Source organism: Lissotriton helveticus, chromosome 1_1, assembly GCF_964261635.1.
Source record: "Lissotriton helveticus chromosome 1_1, aLisHel1.1, whole genome shotgun sequence".
NCBI classification, from domain to species: Eukaryota; Metazoa; Chordata; class Amphibia; order Caudata; family Salamandridae; genus Lissotriton; species Lissotriton helveticus.
The window spans coordinates 972,191,642-972,215,218 of record NC_136057.1 but is presented as its reverse complement, the minus strand read 5'-3'; the positions used below and the strand labels follow the sequence as shown (position 1 = coordinate 972,215,218).

The 23,577-nt window shown below is 46.3% G+C and overlaps 1 protein-coding gene across 4 annotated transcripts in view; it reads left to right on the top strand.

Moving 5' to 3' along the window:
- The window catches only part of TASOR2 (transcription activation suppressor family member 2), a 1,020,110-nt gene that overhangs the window by 77,189 nt on the left and 919,344 nt on the right, over nt 1-23,577 (top strand). For all 4 annotated transcript variants that reach the window (XM_078677333.1, XM_078677324.1, XM_078677320.1 and 1 more), the window contains exons 2-3: nt 9,446-9,591; nt 9,695-9,790. In XM_078677333.1, the coding sequence (XP_078533459.1) occupies nt 9,446-9,591; nt 9,695-9,790 (242 nt within the window). The remainder of the gene's footprint in view (nt 1-9,445; nt 9,592-9,694; nt 9,791-23,577) is intronic.

Here is a 23,577-nt window from a genome sequence, read left to right as displayed (position 1 = left end):
TATTGTTTATCTCATTGTAGTTCCTATCTTTAATAAAACTTGAGAACTTAACTCTAAAAGACTCTTTGCCCCTCAGAATTTTAAAACAAACTGAACAAGGAAGCAGAGTAACATTTTTACTTACACCAGAGGTAGTTGATTTTTATATTTTTTTACATTGCAGTGTGTGTGAGTGTGGCTTGAACAAGATGGAAACAGTCCAGCATCCATAGAATAAATATCTCCATTGACTGGCAATTATTTGTCATATCAAAGGAGCAACAAACATTCAAATTGTTTAGTCCAGAACATTTGACGCCTACATGAAGGGGTGCAGGAAAATAACTACTCCTGAGGAAAAAAGAAAGTATTTAGGTTCTCAGTCTGTGCACAGTTGAACAAGGCCTAAACCAAGATGCTGAGTATAAAATGTCTTTCATAACAATGTTTCAATTCTATGAAGGACACAGAGGCAAGGATTATGTTCAGCTATCTTCACTTTTTATTCAACAGCAGCCTTCAAAACAAGCAAAAGAACTTCCTTTCCCATACACCCTTGGGAAGGCTTGAAAAACAAAACATTAGCAAATCACAGTCGTCCTTCAGTGTTCTAATACATCAGCTCTCTCTACACTCCCTTCTAACTTCATTCAAAAGGTGCCTCCAGTTCTGTGTGCCTCATTCTTGCTTGAAGACCTCATTTCCCAAAACCAAGAACATAAATCTGTATTCCATCCAAACAAAAGTTGTTATACTGATGTTTATGACCGCAGATGAAACATTCACATTACTAAGCATGTTCAATGGAAAAAACATAACCAGAATCTCATTCGTAAACTTGCAAAAACATACTTCTACCTCACAGAGTCCAGGCTTCTCCAGCCTGCTCAGCTCTCCTATTCCGTCATGAGGGTGGGAGAGAGAGTGGCTTTGTATCGAAGTGGGGTGGGGCAAATGGGGAGTATAATTCTCGCCTCCATGTCCTTAATAGAATCCTTAATAGAATTAAAACTTTCTGTTATGAAAGCTAGGAAATGTTATATGCTATGTCAAGACCAAAGGTGAGGATTATGCTAGTTCAGAGGTTACTCACCACCAATGTAGCCATGGTAGCCATGTTGACTACTAGTTTAAAATAAAACTTCTTGCACTTGGATCCGAAGACCACTCGGCCATGTTCTAAATATCCTCTAATCTAGCTCCCAAGGTGACCGCTTTGAAGTCCATGACTCCCCTCACCGAATAAGTCCCAAAGATGGATATATCAATCCCCGCATCTTGGATGATCCCTCTCACCCCTCTGGTGGGGGAAGGAACCACCTTAAATGGTTTGCGCAATGAAATTAGAAGCTGGCGTTTCCTAGCCATGCAAACCTCCTCAGTCATGGCTTAATAATCCTGAATGCATCTCACCACACATAATTGTGGTATCTCATGGAAAGCAGGATAAGAGACCACCCTGGAGTTGCATTTAGTTCTACGAAAGACGTGACAAGTTACCCTGTCCGGAGTGAATACTCTACCTGTAATATTGAGGGCTCTCATATCTGACACCCTCTGACATGACATAAGACACAGTAACCTGGCCAACTTACCTGATAATTTCTTTATAGTAAGATATTTATTGTATTGCCAAGAAAGAAAAAGGTTGAGTACCTTGGTCACATCCCAAAGAGTGAAATAACCTGGATTCTAGGGGAATTTCCTAACCAGGGGATGATCACCAACCGGAACTCCATCCATTGGGAGCTGTCCCACCGAGAGGATGGACCGAAAGGTGTTCACCAACTTATACGGCAATCTTTCCCTGGCTAAATAAGATAACAAAAACTCAAAATGTAGACAACTTTGGACCCCACAAGATCTGAATTCCCTTGCAAACACCAACATAGCCATCGAGCCCATGCAGATCTGTATCTTTAACAGTTCCTTCTGCCCATGCTTTTGACAAGAGTCGTTCAGCATCCTCTGACTATCCCATCGTCTCCTGTAATCCTCCATACCATGAGATGTAGTGTCCCATTCTAAATAACTGGTGGGGATTTCCCAGGGAATCCTGAAGAAGATCCGGCCTCTAAGGTAGAAGGATTGGTAAATCCCAGGAAAGTTCCATCATCATTGGCAGCCAGGCATGCAACCTCCAGAGCAGTGTGATCTTCTTGTAGGGTAGACTTAATGTTGATTCTCTTTAATCTATCACACATCCCAAGAACGTTGTTCTTTGCGCATGGACAAGTGCATATTTTCTTCTCGTTGATCACGAAACCCAGACATTCCAGCAAATCGACTATTGTCTAAAGATGAATCAATAGTCTTTCCGGACACTGATCCATCAACAGGATGTTGTCCAGTTAAATGATCAGGCATATTCCGCAGCTACCGTGGAATTCCATTGCCAGCCTGAGAATCTTGATGAAACACCAAGGGGCTGACTACAAACCGTTGAGCAGTGTCTGGAACCTGAATGCCTGTTGTCTCCACAGAAATTGCACATATTTGCAGTGTGGAGGAAACATTGAAACTGTCAGATAGACGTCCTTAAGATCCAACCTTGCTAGCAAGTCTCCAGGTCTCAGCAGATTGCATATTAGATGGATTCCCTCTATATTGAAGTGACGATACACCAGCCACTCATCGAATTCCTTGTGATTGATCACCAGGCATTGGCCTCCATTCCTCTTTTCCACCAGATAGGGTTGCTTACGAACCTGTTTGGATGGACGTCTGTAGGGACAATAGCCCCTTTTTTCACCACTTCTGAGATCTCGTGCTCTATAAGGTCGGCTTCTTCTTTGGAGAAAGACAAGGCTAGTGCTTATACCTTCTAGTATGCTAATGTGTCTTCATTTACTATTGATTCCTAATTTTACAACAGGATTGGTTTTCTTTGTAAAAATAGTCTGTCTTTTTGATCTAATGGTTTTGCAGATGCTAAGTCAGACTACATTTCCCATAATCACCACATAGTCTACGATGGTTCCTGTATCAGATCACGTCCCCCATAACCACAGCACGTTATGTCAACTAGACGCATGGGGCATGTTTGCCATGGGTTGCCATTACTTAAAGCGATGAGCGGCATACATGCTGCCTCCTTACTGAGACAAACTCGGGGAACAGCGGACTTTGCAGAGGTGTGCAAAGTATTTCATAATGTTATATTCAGCGCACTCCTTTTTGACCCATACATGAATTTCCAGACCCATGCGATGGTCATTTAGAGCCTGATTTGACAGTTTTCTTCTAAAAATGTTTAGCAACCACAAGATATCATTTCAAATGTGTAGCGGACTTGGTCATGATTAATGACTTATCTAAGTCAATCCGTACTGGGAGCCTTCTGACTTGTACGGTGATTACTTGAAGGCTGGTATATTGCGAAACTATAAGCCCGCCTATGAGGAGTGTTCAAGTTCTGAATTGTTGGATTTGATTTGTAGATGGGAACAAATTATTGTTGGGGTCCTCTTCCTAACCTGTGAATCTGTCCTTATATGCCTTAGCCCTGTTTATGCTTGTCAACTAAGGCTTGAGTTATAGCCTATCGTCAATAGGTGAGCTATTGCACTTGACAACATGGTTTTGGGGTGATTCAAGAAGTGCGTGCATCACTCTTGTTTGAATTCACTGACTAGTGCTTGTTTTTGCAAATAACATCAATTATCTCTAACTTGTTTTAGGCGCTGATAACAGTGGACCTACGTGAACCGATTGTGGGCCACTTTGATGGATTTTATAATTGTATAATCATTTTTCACGTACTGACGTTTTTAATTGGCCGAGTGACTACCTACTTGTCCTGATGAATGCCCAGAACGTCCTGATATAGTCTTAAGATGGGCCGAAAGACATCGACCTGGGTTTAATGAGTTGAAGGTTTCACTCCTCTCTAAGTTTTAACTCTGCTGTTTTGGGACTGTTAATAAAGTTGTTGGTCCACCATTAGGCAGTTTGAATTTTATTCAGTTTCTCATGAGCACTCTGCACCTACGCCCAACTCACTGCTAGCTCTCAAAGGGACACCACTTAAACCAATATAAGCACATCGAAGAGCTCTTTCCGTTGCCTCCTTTTGGATTGAACAGGAAGTTGTATTCCACACCACTGAATTAATTTTCTTGGTTTGAGGAGGGGCCTAATTAGGAAGCATGCCACCATAGGGTGGGTGAGGGCTATCGTCCCAAATAAGAAGATTTTTTTTGTGAGTTAAATTAGCTATTTTACTTTTTGGTTATAAGATTATTTTTTATAGGAATTTGATCTAAAGCTCCACATGACTGACTGCATCTGTTTGTGTGGTGTATTAAGTCTCTGTGGGGAACTGCTCTATGTATGGGTCTGTGTTCTGGGTGTGATGGTTACAGAGATGCCAAACATTGACCCAAAGGATCTTACCTTTGCCAGTAAAAATTTAAATGACCCCAAAGGGGGCTTCTCTAGTTTGAATTCAAAGGTCTTTATTGGATTGGCTTAGAAGATGATTTGATACCTGAGAAAATCCAAACTGGTTACTCAGAGTGGAAGTGTTGCATTTTCTCCCAGGATAGAGTGAAACCATTGAAAGTGATTGTTAAATGAAGCCTATATTAATTAGTCAATGTATTAAATATTTAATGTTGTGAAAATGACACTGATAGAGACCCTAAAATCTGTAAATTGAATTAATGAGAGCCAGTTTGCTATTACAGAGAGCTGATATCCTAAAGAAAAAGACTGAACAGACTGGCGAGTTGTTGGCATTGTAATGAAGTAGGAATGTCCAAGACATTAATGTTGAAAGAAGCAGTCATGATGCCTTCAGATGTCAGACTATTACACTCCGCTCAGTAGCCTGTGTGAGCAGCAGTTGGATGATCTATTTGGTGAGGATGGTACCAGGTACTTACTAAGGAACATTCTGAAGAATTTGCTAAGAAATTGTCACTGATAAGAGATAAGATACTTGCTTTTTTCGGGGACATGAGGTTAGGACAACAACAGGAAGCAATGAAAAAGATGGGCATTTTTCGAAACCATATCCTAGATACAGCATGTCTCCAAGAGACAACGCTAGCACTTCCTAGTCAAGACCTCAAAACTAAATGGTATCAGTTCTAGGGTTGCTCAAGTATCTCATCTGAATACTGAATGATATTATCCATTACTGCAGATATTCTAGTTCTATTATATTACGGCTGTCATCCTGATTCATGTCTACCTATATAAAACAATTCTGCCATTAGTTCTAAACATTCATTAATCATCCTGTTCTCACACTCAGTCCACCAATTCACTTGTGGGTAATACAATGTAGTCTTCTGGTGCTTCACCATAATTTCCTCAAGAATGCTCCTTTATCCATTGAACGTACACCAGGGATTCCCTTCTTCATTGGCATCTTTCTGTAGAAATTAACTAATACTCTAGTGGTAAACATCGCTCATGCCACCACCCATCCCAAACGGTAATCTACCAGGTAGAAATATATATGCTTCCCCCCTTCTGGCATCGAACTATCCACAGACCCTCCTCACCAAGTGTCAGATTGACCCAGGGCTGATCTTGTACCTTCACCATGTACAGTGGGCTGGTTCCTCATAAACACACACACACACATACCCATCCACCCACCAATGCTTAAGCTAATCTTTAATAAATCATAATTTCTTCCACACTCAAATTATGAAGCAAAATAGTCATCTTACCCATTAACTAGGGATTCCCCCAGTTAATACTACAAGGCACATTTAAAATAATTTTACCCATTATTCCCAAAGTACCTGTGGATCGCCTTAATATGTCAGAAACATCGCAGGTTCGGATTTGATTACTATACGCAAGTCCAAAACTGTAAAATTAGAATATATTGATGTTTCCCACTCTATAAGGGATGCAACCAAATAATACAATTACTGAAATAAACTGTAGAAATAGTGTATTGCCACTGTAAATATATTATAGAACACTGCCCAAAGAATTCTCAAAGTGCAGTGTAGCAGCAGTCTTTACTCTCTTCCATCTTCCAGTTCATCCTTTCTCCCATTAAGGTTTTTATATGCTAGTACCATCTTAAAGCAACGACGACTTACAATAAAACAGCCTTGATCTTTTTCTGATCCAGGAGACGTACCTGAATTCTTCAGTACATGCATGCCAAAATTATTATCAGTCTGCAGCAGAAATGGCCAAGTAACATATTAGACTGGTCTTTCTAACAATTATACAAATGCTCCTTGAAATGCTGTTACTGAAGTCAAAAACAACCACTCAGACCCATTTGCAATTTGGCCATATAGTGCATGCATTCAGAGAAACAGAACTATGCATACACGACTGCTGTCCTTGCAAAGCACGCTCAGAGAGAAATATTTAGAGTGGCGGGAGTGGAAATGATTCTTGAAATGCACATTTTTTCTGACCGATTTAACATGTCCATTTCAGCTATTCCACATTACCAATTTTACTATTTCAGATATTTTTAGGAAGCCTGTAATGTGTTACAATCTCCTTTGCTGGGATTACCCATTAATTTTGTGTCATATATGTTTTTTTATTTTCATTATGTCATTTGTTGCTATATTTTCACATTTCCTTTTTATGGTTATTCAAAATGTAACATTGAAACTATAAGTTATACTTTGAGATACTTTTTTCATTATTTTTGGCTTTCTATTAGTTTTAAATGCAACATAGTTTCTGTTGAATGCTTACTGGTGTTATTTCTTTCATTTGCCTATAACATTTGAACTCCATATCTGTTTTAACTTATGTATTTTATTTTTTTACTGGTTTTGGATAGTGGCGTTTTGTTTTGTGGTGTAGAATTGTGATGTTAGTTTGCTAAGCACTGTAACTTTTTACACCTTCTCAGGGAACTGCCAAACTACCAAGAAGGCGCCAAAGCTTTAATTATTGAAACCTGTTGTACACTGAATGATGGGCTCTGACCCTGCAAGCCAGTTTCACCCAAGTATTGATTGAATCCTCAAACAATGGTTGCTCAAAGGCTCTGAAAAAATGTAGAAAATGAAAGGAAATGACAACAGGAATTGAGTTTTATTTAATTATAGTGGGTTCATATGCAGTTCTTAGTGGCAAACATTCTCAAATTGAGTTTCAAATACATTACATTTCTCCCATTATTTACCTAATAATTAAGACAAATAACACAATAAATATTTAGAATTTCAAACATTAACAATTCTCCACTCTTCAAAATGTTTTAACAATCTTGAGCAGTACAACTCAGACTTGCAAGCTATAATCTTAAGTTACTAATATCTTAAATAAGCATTGCAAATGCAATAGGTCTCGCATTTGTTGGAGTTGGCACAGTTAACACAGTTGGCACAGTTGTAACAGTTAACAAGCAAAGAGGCAGGCCAACTAAAAAAAGTTATCTCTGAGTATAAATAACCTGAATAGAAAGAAAATATGTAAGAGGGGCAGTCCTCGTGGGAGGATACACAATTCCAAAAGGAGGGATTACTAAATGTATTTACCAATGAAAATCCAGCATTTCTATAGGACAACAACAGCAACCAGAAAGTTGGGCTTTTTTTCGAATCCAAATCCTAGACACAGCATGTCTGGAAGAGACCACGCAAACGCTGCCTAGGCGAGACCTAAAACCGAAATGGTATCAGTTGTACATTTACTGAAAGGGCTGCTCAGGTATCTCATCTGAATACTGAATGATATTATCCAATACAGCAAATATTCTAGTTACATTATAATATGTATTACAGCTGTTACACGGATTCATGTCTACCTATATAGAACAAATGTGCAGCGGACTATCCTGTTGCACTTTCTAAGATCAGTCTACTACCTAAGCATGTTTCTGACATTATACTTTATCTGTTTGTTGGAGGGATAAACAGATGACATTCGTTACATCATCTGGTTGTTTTTGTGCCAAGTTCACAGGTTAATCAAGATTTAATTGACAGTTTAATATCACTGTCTCCTCTTAAACCTGTATCATTTGAAATTCTATGCTGATTTCTAAATTGATCTCCCACTGAATCCATAACATAACTAATGTGTTGTGTTATGTATTCTTGCAGTCTAGTCTTCTGAAAAACGTTTTGTCATTCCTTCTCTTATCCCTGTGTGACATTCCAGTGTTAAAGTTTGTGTAGTAGGGGGTGTAAAGCCTGTGCTGCCATGTAGACCATTTAAGACAAAATAATTGTTACGAAGTACTTATGGTATTAAGAGCAAGAACTCAAACTGATTGTCTATTAAAAATCTGGGCTTGAGTGGCATTAGTATTTTATACTAGTTTATAGTGAGGATTACTGTCATGGTTCTAAACAACTTTACAAGGAATATTATGCATGCTGGCTGAAAAGTACACATTTTGTTTTCCTGAAAACAGATTGTAGTTTGTTTTACGTAGGTTTTTATGAACTTATCTGCATAATTGAAAATGTTCTCAAGAGTAGATCCATTTGACAACACCGTGTTTATGAAGTTCCATCCTTTAAAATCCGTTCCTCTGAAGTTGGATTCCCTTTCTGTTCTGAAATGTATTATTTCTAGTGTGGAGGAACTGATAACTCTCCTGCTGTGACATGCTTTATAACTGAATAGAAGACTGTAAGTAGTGTTCTGTTTAATGATAACACAACAGCTTCTTAGTTACCAGTATAAGTTGTTTGATTTTTTTATTTTGTTCTGCAGACACGTGTTTGGCTTTTTGTTAAGGTTTCCTTCCTACCGTTTTTAAGATTTTAAGTGTTCAACTGTTTGGGATTCAGTCTACTGTGATCAGAAATAGAGTTCTACGGTCTCTGAGCTAGGCATGAGAAGGCTTGTTTTGATTCAGAAGTAAAATATAAATTTACCTCCCACGCCCTCCAAACATTGCTTAAACAAATTCAGTAATGCAAGGTGGAACAGTGGCAGCTCAACGCTCTGGTGGTCAGTTCTTCAGAGGTGGGGCCTAAACAATTCCCCCTCTCCCCCCAATTTTTTTTTTTAATGATGCTTGCACTCTTAAACTAGATAGTAGTACTGCTATACAAATGGAAAACATAGTTCTTCTTATGCCTTCCGCTGATCATTGTGTGAGTGTGTCAGCCATGTTTGTTCCAGACTGGCTATATTTGCGTTTATGTTGGTAAGAACATTTGTTTAGAATGTTCAAATGGGGCTTTCTGTAACTACATCTGTTTGTTAGTAACACAAGTACTAGTTGTGCCAAATTGTTTGAGCGCGAAGGTGAACAAGAACAAGAGGCAATAACTGGTTTTGAACTGGTCACATAGATTGAATTAGCACTGGGACAAAACAGCACTGAACATATCGCAGTAATTCCCTATTGTATTATGATAGATACAGTACTTTAGAAGGGGTTATTATTTAACTTTGCAGAAATGTTTAGTCCTGTCTAGGTCTGTGGGACTCAATGTAGGTGTACTGCTAATTGGTTTGTGATTTTTGTGTTATGTTGATTTTACCATGTCTTGTTTACCTTCAGTGTTTCAGGAAATTGGACCATATTCAGATCCTACCTTTGATGCAATCTGTTCATTGCTGCAGAGTAGTTTCCTGGTTCCAGCGTCTAAAAATTGTTTCCTGTACAGCCAAGCGAGTGTGGTGACCAATGAAACCTTCACAGAAGAGGTAACATTTTGATATCTAAGGACTACAGACAAAAAATTATTGTTGTGCATTTTGGGTTGTTTAAAGCTTGTTGTCTCTTTTATTTTTTAATTTTTTAACGCAGTTTAAAAAGTTTGCTCAGCAGAAGAAAGAGTGTGGCTATACACAAGAGGAACTGAAGGAGTCGTTTGCCTTTCTACTTTTTGACAACGAAACCGACGTAAGAATATACTTGTGTTCATTAATGTAGCCTACTAATACTTACTACTTGCTAATAATCTAAGTGCCTTTCATTATATATCTACTGTGTTTTCAATATATTTGTGCTGGTGTTTTCTTAGGATTACTCAAATGTTTTGCGAAAGTTCGTTATCATCTAACATACCTGCAGATAGTAACTGCATTCATTGTCCAACACATGGCTCACATAACAGATATTCCCCACAGTGTTGGATAGAGAAAAACAGGTAAGCCGATAGGACTTACCTACGGCACCAAAATCACAGCGGTTTGCTGCCATTACGCACTAGATGCAGTTCCAGACTGATACAGTTGTCAGCAGTAAAAAACAAAAATTACCTTTAAAGTGGAGGAAAATCATATATATATATATATATATATATATATATATATATATTTATATATATATATATATTTAAAAAAAATCTTTTTATTGTTTCAAAACACAAACAAGACATGAGAAGGGACCATTAAAAGCACAAAGCACCCCACATTCCTTGTTAATATTCCTTGATAATTATTCAACGATTAACAAAGCATACAATCCCCATTCCAAATCCAGCGCTGCAATGTCGAGCCCCCTCTATCAACCTGGTGTCGCGTCTGAGCTCAAGGCTCTAAATCTTAAACAATGTCCTATGCGTGGCCCCCCCTCAATATCTATCAACTCCCAGCCCCCCCACCCCTGTGATCTAGATGAGAAGTGTTATCAAGGTACCACCCTCGTGTGTGCTATGCTTACAGGCCATCTCTACCACTATACTAAGAGCCACCTTGATCTCCTGTAGTACGGGGACCTCCCCCTGCGCTAATCTCCCCCAGTCCAGAGAAAGCTGCCCATACCTGCTCACCCCCCCCCCCCAACAATCCAGAGTCCGAGTCAGTGTCCCCGTCCTGCATCCAGAATTCCACTACCAAGGCCTCCCACGCCCTTGCGGCCTCCAGCGCCTTGTCACTATGGATCTATGGGCTTGTTGCATTCTAATTGAGCCCTCGCTGCCCGCCCACAGGGGTAGCACTGCCTTCCATCTAATAAAGCTAGGGCCTGCTGCTGCCTTCCAATGTGATGTCATTTCTCTTTTAGCCAGGATGAGACCCAAGTCCATAAACCTGCTAGTTATTTTGTTTTTACTAGTGTGTGGGAACCAGTGCAATAGGCACGCACCCTTATCCATATCGACCTGTCGCGCCGTAACCCTACAGAGTGACCCGGTTACTTCCTCCCAGTATGTTCCTAGCTGAGGGCAGTCCCACAACATATGGCTCAATCCGCACCCTGAGACCGGCACCGGGGTCATATCGCAGTATCGGTACTAAAATACTGATTAATTTTTGCTGGCGTGAGATACGCCCTATGCAGCACAAAGAATTGAATCAACTGGAACCTGGCGTTCCTGGTACTCTTCCAGGCTCTCTTAAGTATCTGTGACCAGGCCGCATCCGGGATATCTTTGTTTAAGTCTGTCGCCCATTGCTCCCGTAGTTTTTGTAACTGGTTAAGCCCTTCCCCTAACACTCGTTTATATAGGCAGGTAACCGCCTTATACGTGCCCACGGCCATCACCACGTACTGACAAGCTCCGCTTGTTGGCGGTTCTGAGAGGCCAGCTCCCCAATGTTTTTGTAGGGCTGCAATCAAGGCTGCGTGCATCAGGAAGTGACCCCGCGGAAGGCCGGAGGTCTCCTGTAGTGCTTTATAGGGCAACAGTGCACTGTCTGCATTCAGGTCACCCACCATCTGCAGGCCCAGCTCCTCCTATTCCGCCAGGCCGGACCAATCGCCACCATGTGGTAATGCCGTACACATGCCCAACGGTATCTCGGGTGCGTAGGGACGCTGCACCCCAATTCTGTTGTGGAACCGTTTCCAGCAATGCCTGAGGGTACTCTCCACCATCGATAATTCGGCGATCCTCAGTCGCTGCTGCAGGATCACAAAGGACAGAACATGCCTCGGCACTTCTAGCACAGTCCCCCCCTCTGGTCCTCTAAACTCCAGCGCTACCGCCTGAGTGAGTACCTGGAGTTGCGCAGCCAGATAGTATAGTTCAAAATCTGGAGTAGCAAGGCCTCCCTCAGCACGCGGTCGCATCAATGTATCCAGCACAACTCTGCGCCTTCCCTCTCCCCAAATGAAGCTACCCACCGTCAAGCGGAGTTGTCGAAAGAAAGCTGCCGGTATTCGAATCGGTAGGGTTTGGAAGAAATATAACAGACGAGGAAGCGCTACCATCTTCAGGAGCGCGACGCGACCCGCCACCGACAATGGCAGGGTCCCCCAAAACCGCATGCTACTCCTCAAGCCCCTCATCGCTCTCCCAATGTTGCCTTCAAGCAGATCCTCCTGTGTATGATACACCTGTGTTCCTAAATAAGGGAGGCATCTCGGCTCCCACGCCAGATCGGGTGGCAATGCTGGCGGGTCGCATGTGCTAGACACCGGAGAAACGCAGGTCTTTGCCCAGTTAACACGCAGACCCGAGATGTCCTCGAAACGGTCAAGGAGATTACGTGCCCCATTCAGGGCTTCCCCTGCATCTTCCAGAAACATTAGGAGGTCGCCTACGACCCCTGAGCCGGAGGCCCCGGTACGCCCCTCCCAGTATAGCGAGCGCTGCCAGTGGCTCCATCGCAAGAGCGAACAACAGTGGGGAAAGTGGGCAACCCTGCCTAGTGCCCCGTCCCACTGGGTAGGAAGAGGAAATAGCCCTGCCCACGCGGATCCAAGCCGTTGCCGCAGAGTACAAGATTTCAGTCCAACGGACATATACAGCGCCGTCATAACTGAGAACAGATAGGGCCATTCCAGCCTGTCAAATGCCTTGGCAATGTCAACCGAAAGCACCATTGCTTGTCCCTTTCTTCCGCAACCCCGTCCAAGATTCCTATCAATCCACGTTTGGTGCTGGCGGTATTGCGCATCGGGATAAAGCCAGCTTGGTCTGAATGCACCAGCGTGTCATCAAGGGGAGGAGCCTGGTGGCAAGCACACGGCTCAATATTTTATAATCAGTAGTGAGCATAGAAAGAGGCCTATACGCAGCTGGGTCAGTCGGCGGCTTCCCTGGCTTGAGGAGCGGTACAATGATGGCTTCCCTAGTAGAAGCCGGTAGTATCCCCGTCTCCTTAGCCTCTTGGTACATCTCCAATAATCTGGGAGCCAGGAGGTCAATATATGTTAGATAGAATTCGATGAGCAAGCCATCACTGCCAGGTGTGTTGTTGCGCGCTAATTGCTTAATGGCGCAGCAAATCTCAGCCAATGTAATATCTTGTCCAAGAGCCTCTGCCTCTTCCTCCTCGACTACTGGTAATTCCAGGTCCTCTAGAAATGCTTGAGCATCCACCGCACCAGTCTGCAGCTGGCTGGTGTAGAGATTCGCGTAAAAGGACCGTAATTGATCATTGATTCGATGCTGCTCATATTCCAGCCGTCCCGAGGGGGAGGCCAACGCTAGAATAGGCAGAAGGGGCAGGGTCCGCAAGCCAGGCCAATGACGTGCCCACCTTGTCCCGCTGCGCGTGAGCCATAAAAGCCTTGTAGTCAAAGCACCGTAGCCGCTCTACCCCCGCCGCTACCGCCTCCTTCCGGGACAGAACCTCGTCGCGAGTCCCCAAGCCATCCGAGTGAGCTCTCTCGGCATCACACAGGGCCAGCTCAGCCGTCTCAATTTCCTGCAGAAGCAACTTTCTAACTCCCGCCCATTTGGCGATACAGATCCCGCGTACCACCACCTTGAAGGCGTCCCATTCTAGGGCAACCGTCGTAGCAGTGCCTTTTCCGCAAAGTAGTGTTCCACCCCATCACTCAGCTCCGCTCGAAAGACCTGATCCTCCAGCATCTCGGGGCGCAACCTCCAGTGTGGGATCCTGGGGCGCTCCGCCATCCAACAAAAGTTCACCAATAGCGGATTGTGGTCCGATATGGTGCGTGTTAAATACTTACTGTTAGCCGCCAGTGATGCCAGACCAGGACTACTCAAAATGGCATCCAATCGAAGATGTAGGTAATGTAAGGCCGAATAATAGGAATAGTCCCTATCAGTTGGATGCTGCACTCGCCATATGTCAAGAAGTCCCCAACTTTCCTGCCAGTGGGCTCGAACCACAGCCAACTTATTAATCGGGGCTGTGGGTAGCGGGGGTGGGATCTATCCATTGCTACATCCACCACTGAGTTAAAGTCTCCCCCCATCAATACCGGTACGGTAAAATAATCGGCGAGGATAGACGACAAAGCTCGCAAGAAAGACGCCTGTTCTACATTAGGAGCATAAACACTGCAGAGGGTCATCTCACGTCCATATAGGCGGCCCCTAACCGCAACAAAGCGGCCATCAGGGTCTGTCAGTTGATCTAACAGTTGAAATGGGACCCCGGCCCTAATCCAGATCAGTGCCCCCATGCAAAAGCCGAGTAAGTGGTGTAATAAAGCTGACCGCGCCACCTACGCTGCAGAGCGAGCCCCTCAGATTTAGTCAGATGCGCCTCTTGTAAGAAGGCCACCTGCGCGCCCCTACGGACCAGATAGGAATGTACCTTATATCTACGCTGCATGGAGTGCAATCCCCGAAAGGTCCAGGTTATACATTTCACATCAGGAGATGAGCCCGTAACTGTAATGCAAAAGTCTGCCCATGGTAGCCCCCTCCCTCCGGCCGCCAGGCAGTGTCACTATTATACAAATACACAACACTCGGTAATACCATGTCCTCAGTTAAGCTCATTAGCAGGCATTTCCCCCCAAACAAACCGGATCCAATCCCAAACTTTCCCACCCCACCCAATGCATCTCCCACCCCCCCCCCCAAGAACAGGCACCAACATAGTGATTGCCATCCAAACTACCCCAACTGCACTCCCCATGCAAAGTTAAGGCAAACTAAATAGTACCATCCGGTGGGGGTTGGATAGAGCCTAGGATACGACATGCAGTAGTTCCAATAACGCACCCAGTGACCGCCCCCCAGATCCCCCAAGATGCAATGCCTCCCGGAACCCCCTGGCCAACCCCTGCCGCCACCCCAACCCCAGACACTCTCGACTCTGGCTCTCAGCAACCCCCGTTTCCAGTGCACCATTGCTACCTCCAATCAAAGCAATACAGTCACTTCTGCACAGCATTCCAGAGCAGAACCCCTGTCCCCACAGACAGCCCAATATCTACTCATCTAGCAGTCCATCTGCCGTTCTGGGGGTGACTGTTGGCAGTCTCTGATCGTCCGTCGCCGAAGACTCCCCCTCCGATTGGCCTTTATCGCTGCCAATTTCAGATGCGTCTGGCGTGGTCTTCAACAGCTCTCCGGAGATTGGCGACGCCGCGTCCAGGGCTCCCTTGCGCTCTATGGCCGTCTGCGAGGTCAATGGCTTCCGCAGGCCCCGCCTGCGGCGTCGCAAACGCTGTGATCTGCGAGGTTGAGAGTCACCACCAGCCAGCTCCCGAGCCTTTGCTTCCTGGCCATCCTTTCCCGCTTTGTAAGACTCTAGCCATTCCCAGGCCACCTCCGGCGTTTCATGAAAATGGGTCATCCCGTCTAGCACTATGCGCAACGTGGCAGGGAAGAAAAGGGAATACTGGATCCCCTCTGCACGCAATTCCTTCTTTACTGTTTGGAAGAACATGCGGCGCGCTGCGTGTCAAACGAGTAGTCCGGAAAGAGAGGACATTACTGTTATCCACCTGAAAGGGGCCATCGTTGCGGGCCCTCCTTAGAAGGAAGTCGCGATCCCGAAAGTGCAGCAACCTCGCCACCACCGGTCGCGGAGGGCGCCCCTGCAATGGCTCGATGCACCTGCTCAATGGTATAGAAATTCGACAGCCCCTCAGGGGCCACAACAGTTCGAAGCCAAGTCTCTAAGTAGGCCACCATGTCCGATCCCTCAATTTTCTCTGGCAGGCCCACTACGCGGATGTTATTGCGTCTATTCCTGCCTTCCGCATCCTCAGCCCTTTGCTCCGGTATCGTGATGCGATCCAGGACGCCCGCCATTGATGCAGTTAGTGCGGTCTGTGCAGGGCCAATCTCTTGAAGTGTAGTTTCGGTCTGCTTCACTCGGTCAGCAAGTTTCAAGTGGTCTGCTCGCAGTAGACCCAATCCCGTTGCAACCTGCGCAATGTCCTGCTGGAGGGCTGCTCGGGTATCCGCTATAGCCGTCAGTATTCTATCAAGTTGTAGTTGAATCCCTGAATCCTGCGGCAGTTCCTGCTCACTCCTATTCTCCTGCGACGGGGATTCGGCATCCGATGGCGCTGGGTCCCCCTCCTTCCGTCCCCGAGGCTTGCCCATGACTGCGATTATTGTTGCACTCCAAACCTGCTTTACCGGCAGCACCCAGGTAAGTCCGCAGCCTAAAATATCGTCCAATGAGGGTAATGCGTCGATTTTCAGATCCCGCCGCGTTGGGCGTCAGGCTATGCTGCTCACCTCCGGTCCCGTAGGGTTCTTCCCGGTGCTTTTCCGGGTCAAGGCAGCCCCGATTCCGCGCAGTCCCGTACTAGGGAGCAGGCCCAGGATCGCCATGCAGCACCGCCTTGCTGCACTCAGTCCGAGTCCGGTCAGCCGCTCTGTCGCAGTTTCTGTGCAGCCTCACTCCAGTGCGTCCAGTACCCGGCGGTATGCTGTCAGGTTACCGCCTGCACCCTCGCTCTATGGCTCCGCGTTGGGGGGCGACTCCAAACCAGTCAGCACTGTTCCAGCAGCGCAGCCCCAGGGCCCCCCGCAGCCTTTTTCAGCAGCCACTCTGCCGGTCTCCAGGGCCCCTGAGGCAATCCTGCTCCCAGCCCGCAGTTCGTGGTGGCAAACAGGCGGCTCTCAATGGGGGAAGAGCAAACCCCAGGCTCCGCCGATCTCCCATTCAGAGTGGGGGCCCCCCTGCTGCCATTCCCCAGGCAGGGTCTAGTTATCCCCTGATCTCTCATGGTAGGCCGGAGGGGCGCCGTCCGATCTCCAGGTTGCGCGCCCCCCCACACAGCTCCGACTCATCTCAGGGCCCTCCGTGATCTCGGAGGGTCCAGCCACTGGTCCCGGTCGTACTGCGGCCTGAGCACTCCCAGCCTCCACTCACCGCGGTCCGGGGTTCTCCGCCGCCCAGCAGTGCCCCCGCAATCGTCCTCAGTGCTTCGCGCTCCGATTCATAGCGCGTCTCCCACCGCGGATGCCTGGTCTCTCATCCAGCCGTCAGCGCTATTGTTAGATCCCGGAATCGGCCGCGCGGTCCGGCGCCATCTTGCTTTCTCCGGCGCAACCCCCCTCAGGCCAGCTGCCTCCGCTGTCGTTCCAGGCCCGGTCTCGGGCCAAATCTCGGCCGCCGTCGTCACCCAGTCGCCCCCCGCTCAAGTGGGTCCGCCTGGGGGTCCGGGAGAAGCCGTTACCAGGATAATATGGGGGATCGGGCGCGGAGCTCAGTGCTCACGCAGCCCGTCCCGTCGGCTCCTAAGCCACGCCGCTCGTGGAGGAAAATCATATTTATCTCCTTTTTAGTAAATCTGTAGGTAGGTGGTGGATCACCTTGGTCCTAATTGTCTGGCCCACATCAAATGTTGGTTTCCTTTATTTTTACAAGCATGTTCTTGAAATAAATGGAACTGCTGAATAGCATCCCTGATACAGAAAGATGGTCCTAAATAGTTTTTTTAATTTCAAATTCTTTATTGATTTTTTATAGAAAATCAGTAATGAGGCAGTGATACATGCCTCATTTTGCAGTGAAATAAGTTGAACAAACAATGTAAAACAGCATACTAATGGTGAATCAAAAAGAAAGAAAGAAAGAAAGAAGTAGACTACAATTGACAGGGCAAAGTCTGTAGGCAATCTTGTCCATGTTTATATCCTTAGACCTCAGACAACATGATAAAGTAGTACATCCGAGAGTATGGAATCTAATAATTGGTGTGCATTGCATGAAACGATGCAGATAAAGCCTATTGGATACAGGTCTATCCCTGGAACATACGGGGCAACGGTAGGTAAGGCCAAAATTAGACATAGGTATGTAAGTATAAAAGCCAGTGCCCGCCTCCCTGTTGTGTGGGCAGTAGTAAGTAAAAAGAAGTACTAAACTCGAGCATCTAACACTGAGTGTAATATTGAACTTGGCGGAGGATAACTTCAAGGAGGTTTATTACTAGTAAAGAAGTTATCCAGCATTCACACACAAAACTGTGTTGGGGTCTCCAAGGTGAGTGTTAGAATGCAATATTGTCAGCTCCTCTTAGTTGCGAAATCCAGTTCAGCCATGCCTTAAAGGGTGCAGCAATTATTGAGCACAAATATACAGGCCACAGTCAGTAGGATGTCTTTTAGCAGCCCATCATTAGGCAAACTGACCCGTGGTTTCAAAAATCCATGAATGAGAGAGGTAAAGTCACACTTTAATTGGAATCTACATAGAGTCTTGATAAGTCATAGACCTTATCCCAAAATAGGGAGACCGAGCTGCAGTGGAAAAGTAGATGAGGTATGTCCCCGATCTCTTTATTGCTTTTCCAGTATTTTGGATCTTCTCTGAGGGACATCTTGTGTAGACATGAGGAAGTCCAAAATGATCTGTGAAGAAAACAATATTTAGTTTGGGATAAGGAAGAGGCAATTTTGTGAGAAACAACTGATTTCCAAATAAAGCTCCAGTCATCCGGAGAGATGCTATTGGTCTCCTCCCATTTCCTTAATAGGGCATGGTTCAGGTGAGTGGATTTGGGTTTTAAAAGGTGGTAAAATCTGGCGATTTGGTGACTGAATTTGTTGAGTGAGCATACAAGTATAGGTAGAGTGGGTTCCCTGTGGTAGTACTTGGACTTGGCTATAGAGGCTTTAAGCAGAAGAAAGTCATAACAATCTAACTCCATCAGAATATACTGGTGTTGTATTTCTTTGAAGGAGAGTGGTGAGTTTTGTTTACTGAGCTGTTTTTAAGATGTGGATGCCCTTGTAGGAACAGGAATGTCAGTACACAAAATTTGGGGATGTTCTAGAGCAAAGAAAGGTTAGATTCATTTATTGGGACTGCTAGAAGTTTGTATACCTTTACTAGTGCCTGTTTAGTGTTGTAAAATATATATTTGGCATGGTGGGAAGGTCACATTTTTGTGGTTTAAAACATAATGAGATGTATATCCTCAAGGATCTCTTTTTCAACTGAGAGCCATGAAGGGGTATAGTCCAGCAATTGGGAAAACCATAAGGAGCCCTGTTTGGCTAGGAATGCGGTTTGATAGTTTCTAAATTCAGCCAGGTTTACACCACCCAGGTTCACCAGGATCCTCTGTTTCTTAATTGATGTCCTAGGGTTTATTTTTTTTGCCAGATGAACTTTAAGACCTTATCTAGTTTCTGATGGGAATCCTCGGACAAGGATAGTGGTCGCATACTTATGAGATAGTTGACTACTGGGGCTACCATCATTTTAATTGTCTCTATACTCCCAGAGGTGATATATTTTGGGTTCCACCCATCCAGTAAGTCTTCTATTTTCTTTAAAATCAACTTTACATTGTGTCGTAAAGTTTCTAACAAATACGACCCAAATTCTATGCCTTAATATTTCAAGTCTTCCAAAAGGCTGCTGGCACATACGTTGTTTAAGCCCTTGACCTCCGAATTGTCTTTGTTAAGTTTGTAGCCTGCCACTAAGGAGTAATTGTCAATTGTATGGATGAGTGCCTTGATGGATTGACATGCTTTTTCAGTCACAATTAAAATATAGTCAGTGTAAGGTGCCACTTTCTCAATGGTTCTGTAAAAGGCAACACAGGAGATCAGGTTATTGGACTGGATATTATGAAGCAATGATTCCATGGCCAAGATGAAAGGGTAGGGGGAGACAGGACAACACTGCCTTTTGCAGCGTGAATCTTTTTGGATTCACTATGCTGTGCATTATTCCGCGGTCTTGTGGTTGGGTCCGGATTCGTAGTCTTTTCTTTTCTTTTTTTTTTTCGTAGCCCAGGTGGGCGTCGGCGTCACACCCCCTTGGGTGTATTTCCGGTGACGTCGGCATGCTTCCTGCGGAAGCTCCCACTCTTGGGCGCCATCTTCAGATTCTTTTTTTCCGCGGTGGGGTCTGGATCGTTCCCGTTTGGGCTCCAGACATTTTTGGAGAAAGAAGAGAAGAAAAGACAGAAATCACAAGGAGAAGTCATCTGAAGACTCCAGGGGACTTCATCGACGAACAATCAGCAAGGAGAAGGCGTTTTTCATCGAGATCCTCGACGACCGTCGACTAACACGCGACCAGGGAGCCCCATGACGCTCGATGATGGACAACACGCCGTTCAAGTTCTGCCGTAACTGCCACCACAAGTACGCGCAGAAGGACCAGCACCCGGTTTGCAACCTTTGCCTACCGGTGGACCACGAAAGCGGAGACTGCAACGCCTGCTCCGCCTTCGCACCGAAGACCCTTCGTGTGAGGGAGGGACAGAGGGTAGTGCACGCCACCCTGCAAGGGAAGGCCCGACTCCGTCCCTCTACGAGCTGGGGATGTCCTCCGAAGAAGAAGACAACGCTGCCACCGAAGACGACAGCTACACGGTCGTAGAGACCGATTACACGAAGACTTCTGATAAGGTAGGAGACTCTTCGGCCCCCAAGAACACGAGAGACTCTGAGTCTCAAAAAATCGAGGGCAAGACCCCGAAAGCGCCGACTCCAAAAAAGGCGGCGTCCGCGACTACTCACAGGCCCAGCGGATCCTCCGAGAAGGAGTCCCTGGCGGCGAGAGCTACTGATCAGCAGAAAACGTCGAAAATGGTCCCCGAAAAGGATCGATCGACGCCGAGGGAGAAAGACCCTAAACTAACGACGACGACCAGAGAGCCAAAACCCGGTTCGACGTCGACGACGAAAACTTCGACACCGAAAAGCTCGGCACCGATCAAAGCGCCGAAAAGAACGGCTGATCCATCCGATGCGGAACACGCGGCCGAGATGGAGAAGAAGAGATGGCGCCTCGAGGCCGAAATGGAGAACATCATGCAGCGGAAGAAAGATTTCGACGCTAAGATGAAAGCCTTCACGATCCCTCACAAGACCAAGCCACCGGTGGTGGAGGTAGTCGAGGAGGAAGACGAGATCGACGAGATCGCCAAGGAACAAGACCAGGACGTCGAGGTGGCCGACGACCAAGAAGGGTACGAGAATCCCTACGATAGTTACAACTATGGGGAGGAAGAGGACAGCAGGACGGACGCAGAGTCGGCACCCTCTGACCTACAAAAGGTAGATTACATAGATGTCGACACCGACAGCCCGGAGGAGGCGGTCGACACATACCCCTCGAGGCCCTCGCCGCCGGACGACATCGGGGCCTACAACTCAGTGATAAAATCTGCCGCAGCAGCATTCAAGCTCAAGCTCGACGAAGAGAAGCAGAAAGCAGACGTTTTCACAAAGTGCCTCGCAGCAGTCGCTGCGCACCTACGAAGGCAAGGAATACACGTATACCCTTACCTGGACGACTGGCTGGTGAAAGCAAACTCATACCAGAAATGCAAGCAGCACGCACATACAGTGACGAGCACGCTCATAAGCCTGGGGTTCTCCATCCATTGGAAGAAATCATCAATGGAGCCGGAACAAGTCAAGATCTTCCTGGGAGCACAGATCAACACCTTACAGGGCAAGGTGTTCCCCAGCGAGAAGAGGGCGAGGGCGCTGGTGAAGGAAACTCGCTTCTACCGGAAGGGACAAGCTCGGACAGTGAGGACTGCGAGCAAGATCATGGGCATGATGGCATCATGCATCCACCTGGTACCAAACGTACGACTCCACATGAGACCCATTCAAGAATGTCTACAGGAGCAATGGTCACAAGCTACAGGCGGTTGGGAGGATCTAGTGGTTGTAACGCACGCAGTGCAGAAGGAGATGGCATGGTGGACCATGGAGAACATAACAAGGGGAAAGCCTCTAACGCCCCCAACGCCAACGGTGACCATCACCACAGATGCATCCCTGAAGGGATGGGGCGCTCACATGGAGGAGCTCAAGGTGAGGGGACTGTGGACGCCAACAGATGCGGCAAAGCACATCAATTACCTAGAACTGAAGACAATCTTCCTTGCACTGAAAGCCTTTCAAACAAGACTGTACAAACACAAGGTGTTGCTACAAACAGACAACACCACTGCGATGTTCTACATCAACAAGCAGGGGGGCACACAGTCAGCCCCGCTTTCAACGCTGGCGCAGGAGATATGGAGATGGGCCATCCCTCTCAAGATAGACCTGCTAGCCATACACCTACCAGGGAAGGACAACATACAAGCCGATTGGCTCAGCAGGCAGACATCGGCATCCCACGAGTGGGAGCTCAATGCTCAGGAGACAAGGAACCTGTTCGACAGATGGGGGACACCATCGGTGGACCTGTTTGCCACACGCCAGAATGCAAAATGCCAAAACTTCGCATCCAGGCAGCCCGAGGAGGGGTCACTGGGGAATGCCCTATGGATAGATTGGTCAAGGACATTTGCTTACGCCTTTCCCCCGATACCACTGATGCACAGAGTGCTGAGCAAGTGCAGAGCGAGCAACATGACACTGATACTGGTCGCACCACAGTGGGCGAGGCAGACATGGTACTCGCAGATCATGGAGATGACACAGTGTGCACCCCACAGATTCAGCAGGAGGAAAGACCTACTCTCCATGCAGAACGGAGAGGTACTACATCCAGAGCCAGAGAGCATGAGCCTAGTAGCGTGGCTCCTGAGGACATAGAGTTCGCACATTTGAGACTGCCAGAAAGCACCCTGAGGGTCCTTCGGGAGGCACGAAGGCCCAGCACTCGGAAGTGCTACGTTGCGAAATGGAAAAGATTCACAATATGGTGCAGGCAAGAAAGACTTCACAATAAAATGAAGAGGGACTCCACAGTGCTAAGGTACCTGACGCACTTGCTGGAGAAGAACCTTAGCTCATCCTCTTTAAGAGTTCACTTGGCAGCGATAGTCGCCTACACAAGGGGAGAAACATGCAGGAGTTTCTTCACATCAGGTGGTGAAGAGATTCCTAGAAGGAGCGAAAAGGATCGCACCACCCAAGCGGGTGCCGCCTCCTGCATGGAACTTGAACATAGTCCTAACGGAATTCATGAAAGAGCCCTTTGAACCACTTCACAAGGCCTCCCTAAAGATGCTAACTATGAAAACGGCCTTCCTGGTTGCAATAACGTCCTTACGCAGAGTAAGCGAGCTTCAAGAACCCTACATACAAATACACAATGATAGGGTTGTGATGAGGACTGACCCACACTTCATGCCGAAGGTGGTATCCAAATTTCACATGAACAAGTCTATACAGATACCGAGTTTTTTCCAAAAACCAACAACTAGCGCAGAGCGAGCTCTGCACACCCTGGACGCCAGGAGGGCAGTCATGCACTACATTGAAAGGACAAAGGGACACAGGAAAACAAAGCAGTTCTTTGTGTCATTCGCTAACAGCTTCATGGGGAAAGCAGTAACCAAAAAGACCATTGCACGATGGATCGCACAGACAATTCAACTCTGCCACAAGCGTGCAGGACAAGGGCTGGCAGAGGGGACACGTGCCCACTCCACTAGGAAGAAGGGCGCTACAATAGCCTTCCTGGCTAACACACCCATAGAGGACATATGCCTGGCGGCAACATGGGCTTCGGTGCACACGTTCACGAAGCACTACTGTGTGGACATACAAATGAACAAGGAAGCTCAAGTTGGACAGAAGGTGCTACAGCACATATTCAACACCCAACGCTCATCTTCCACCCAGCCGCCACAGA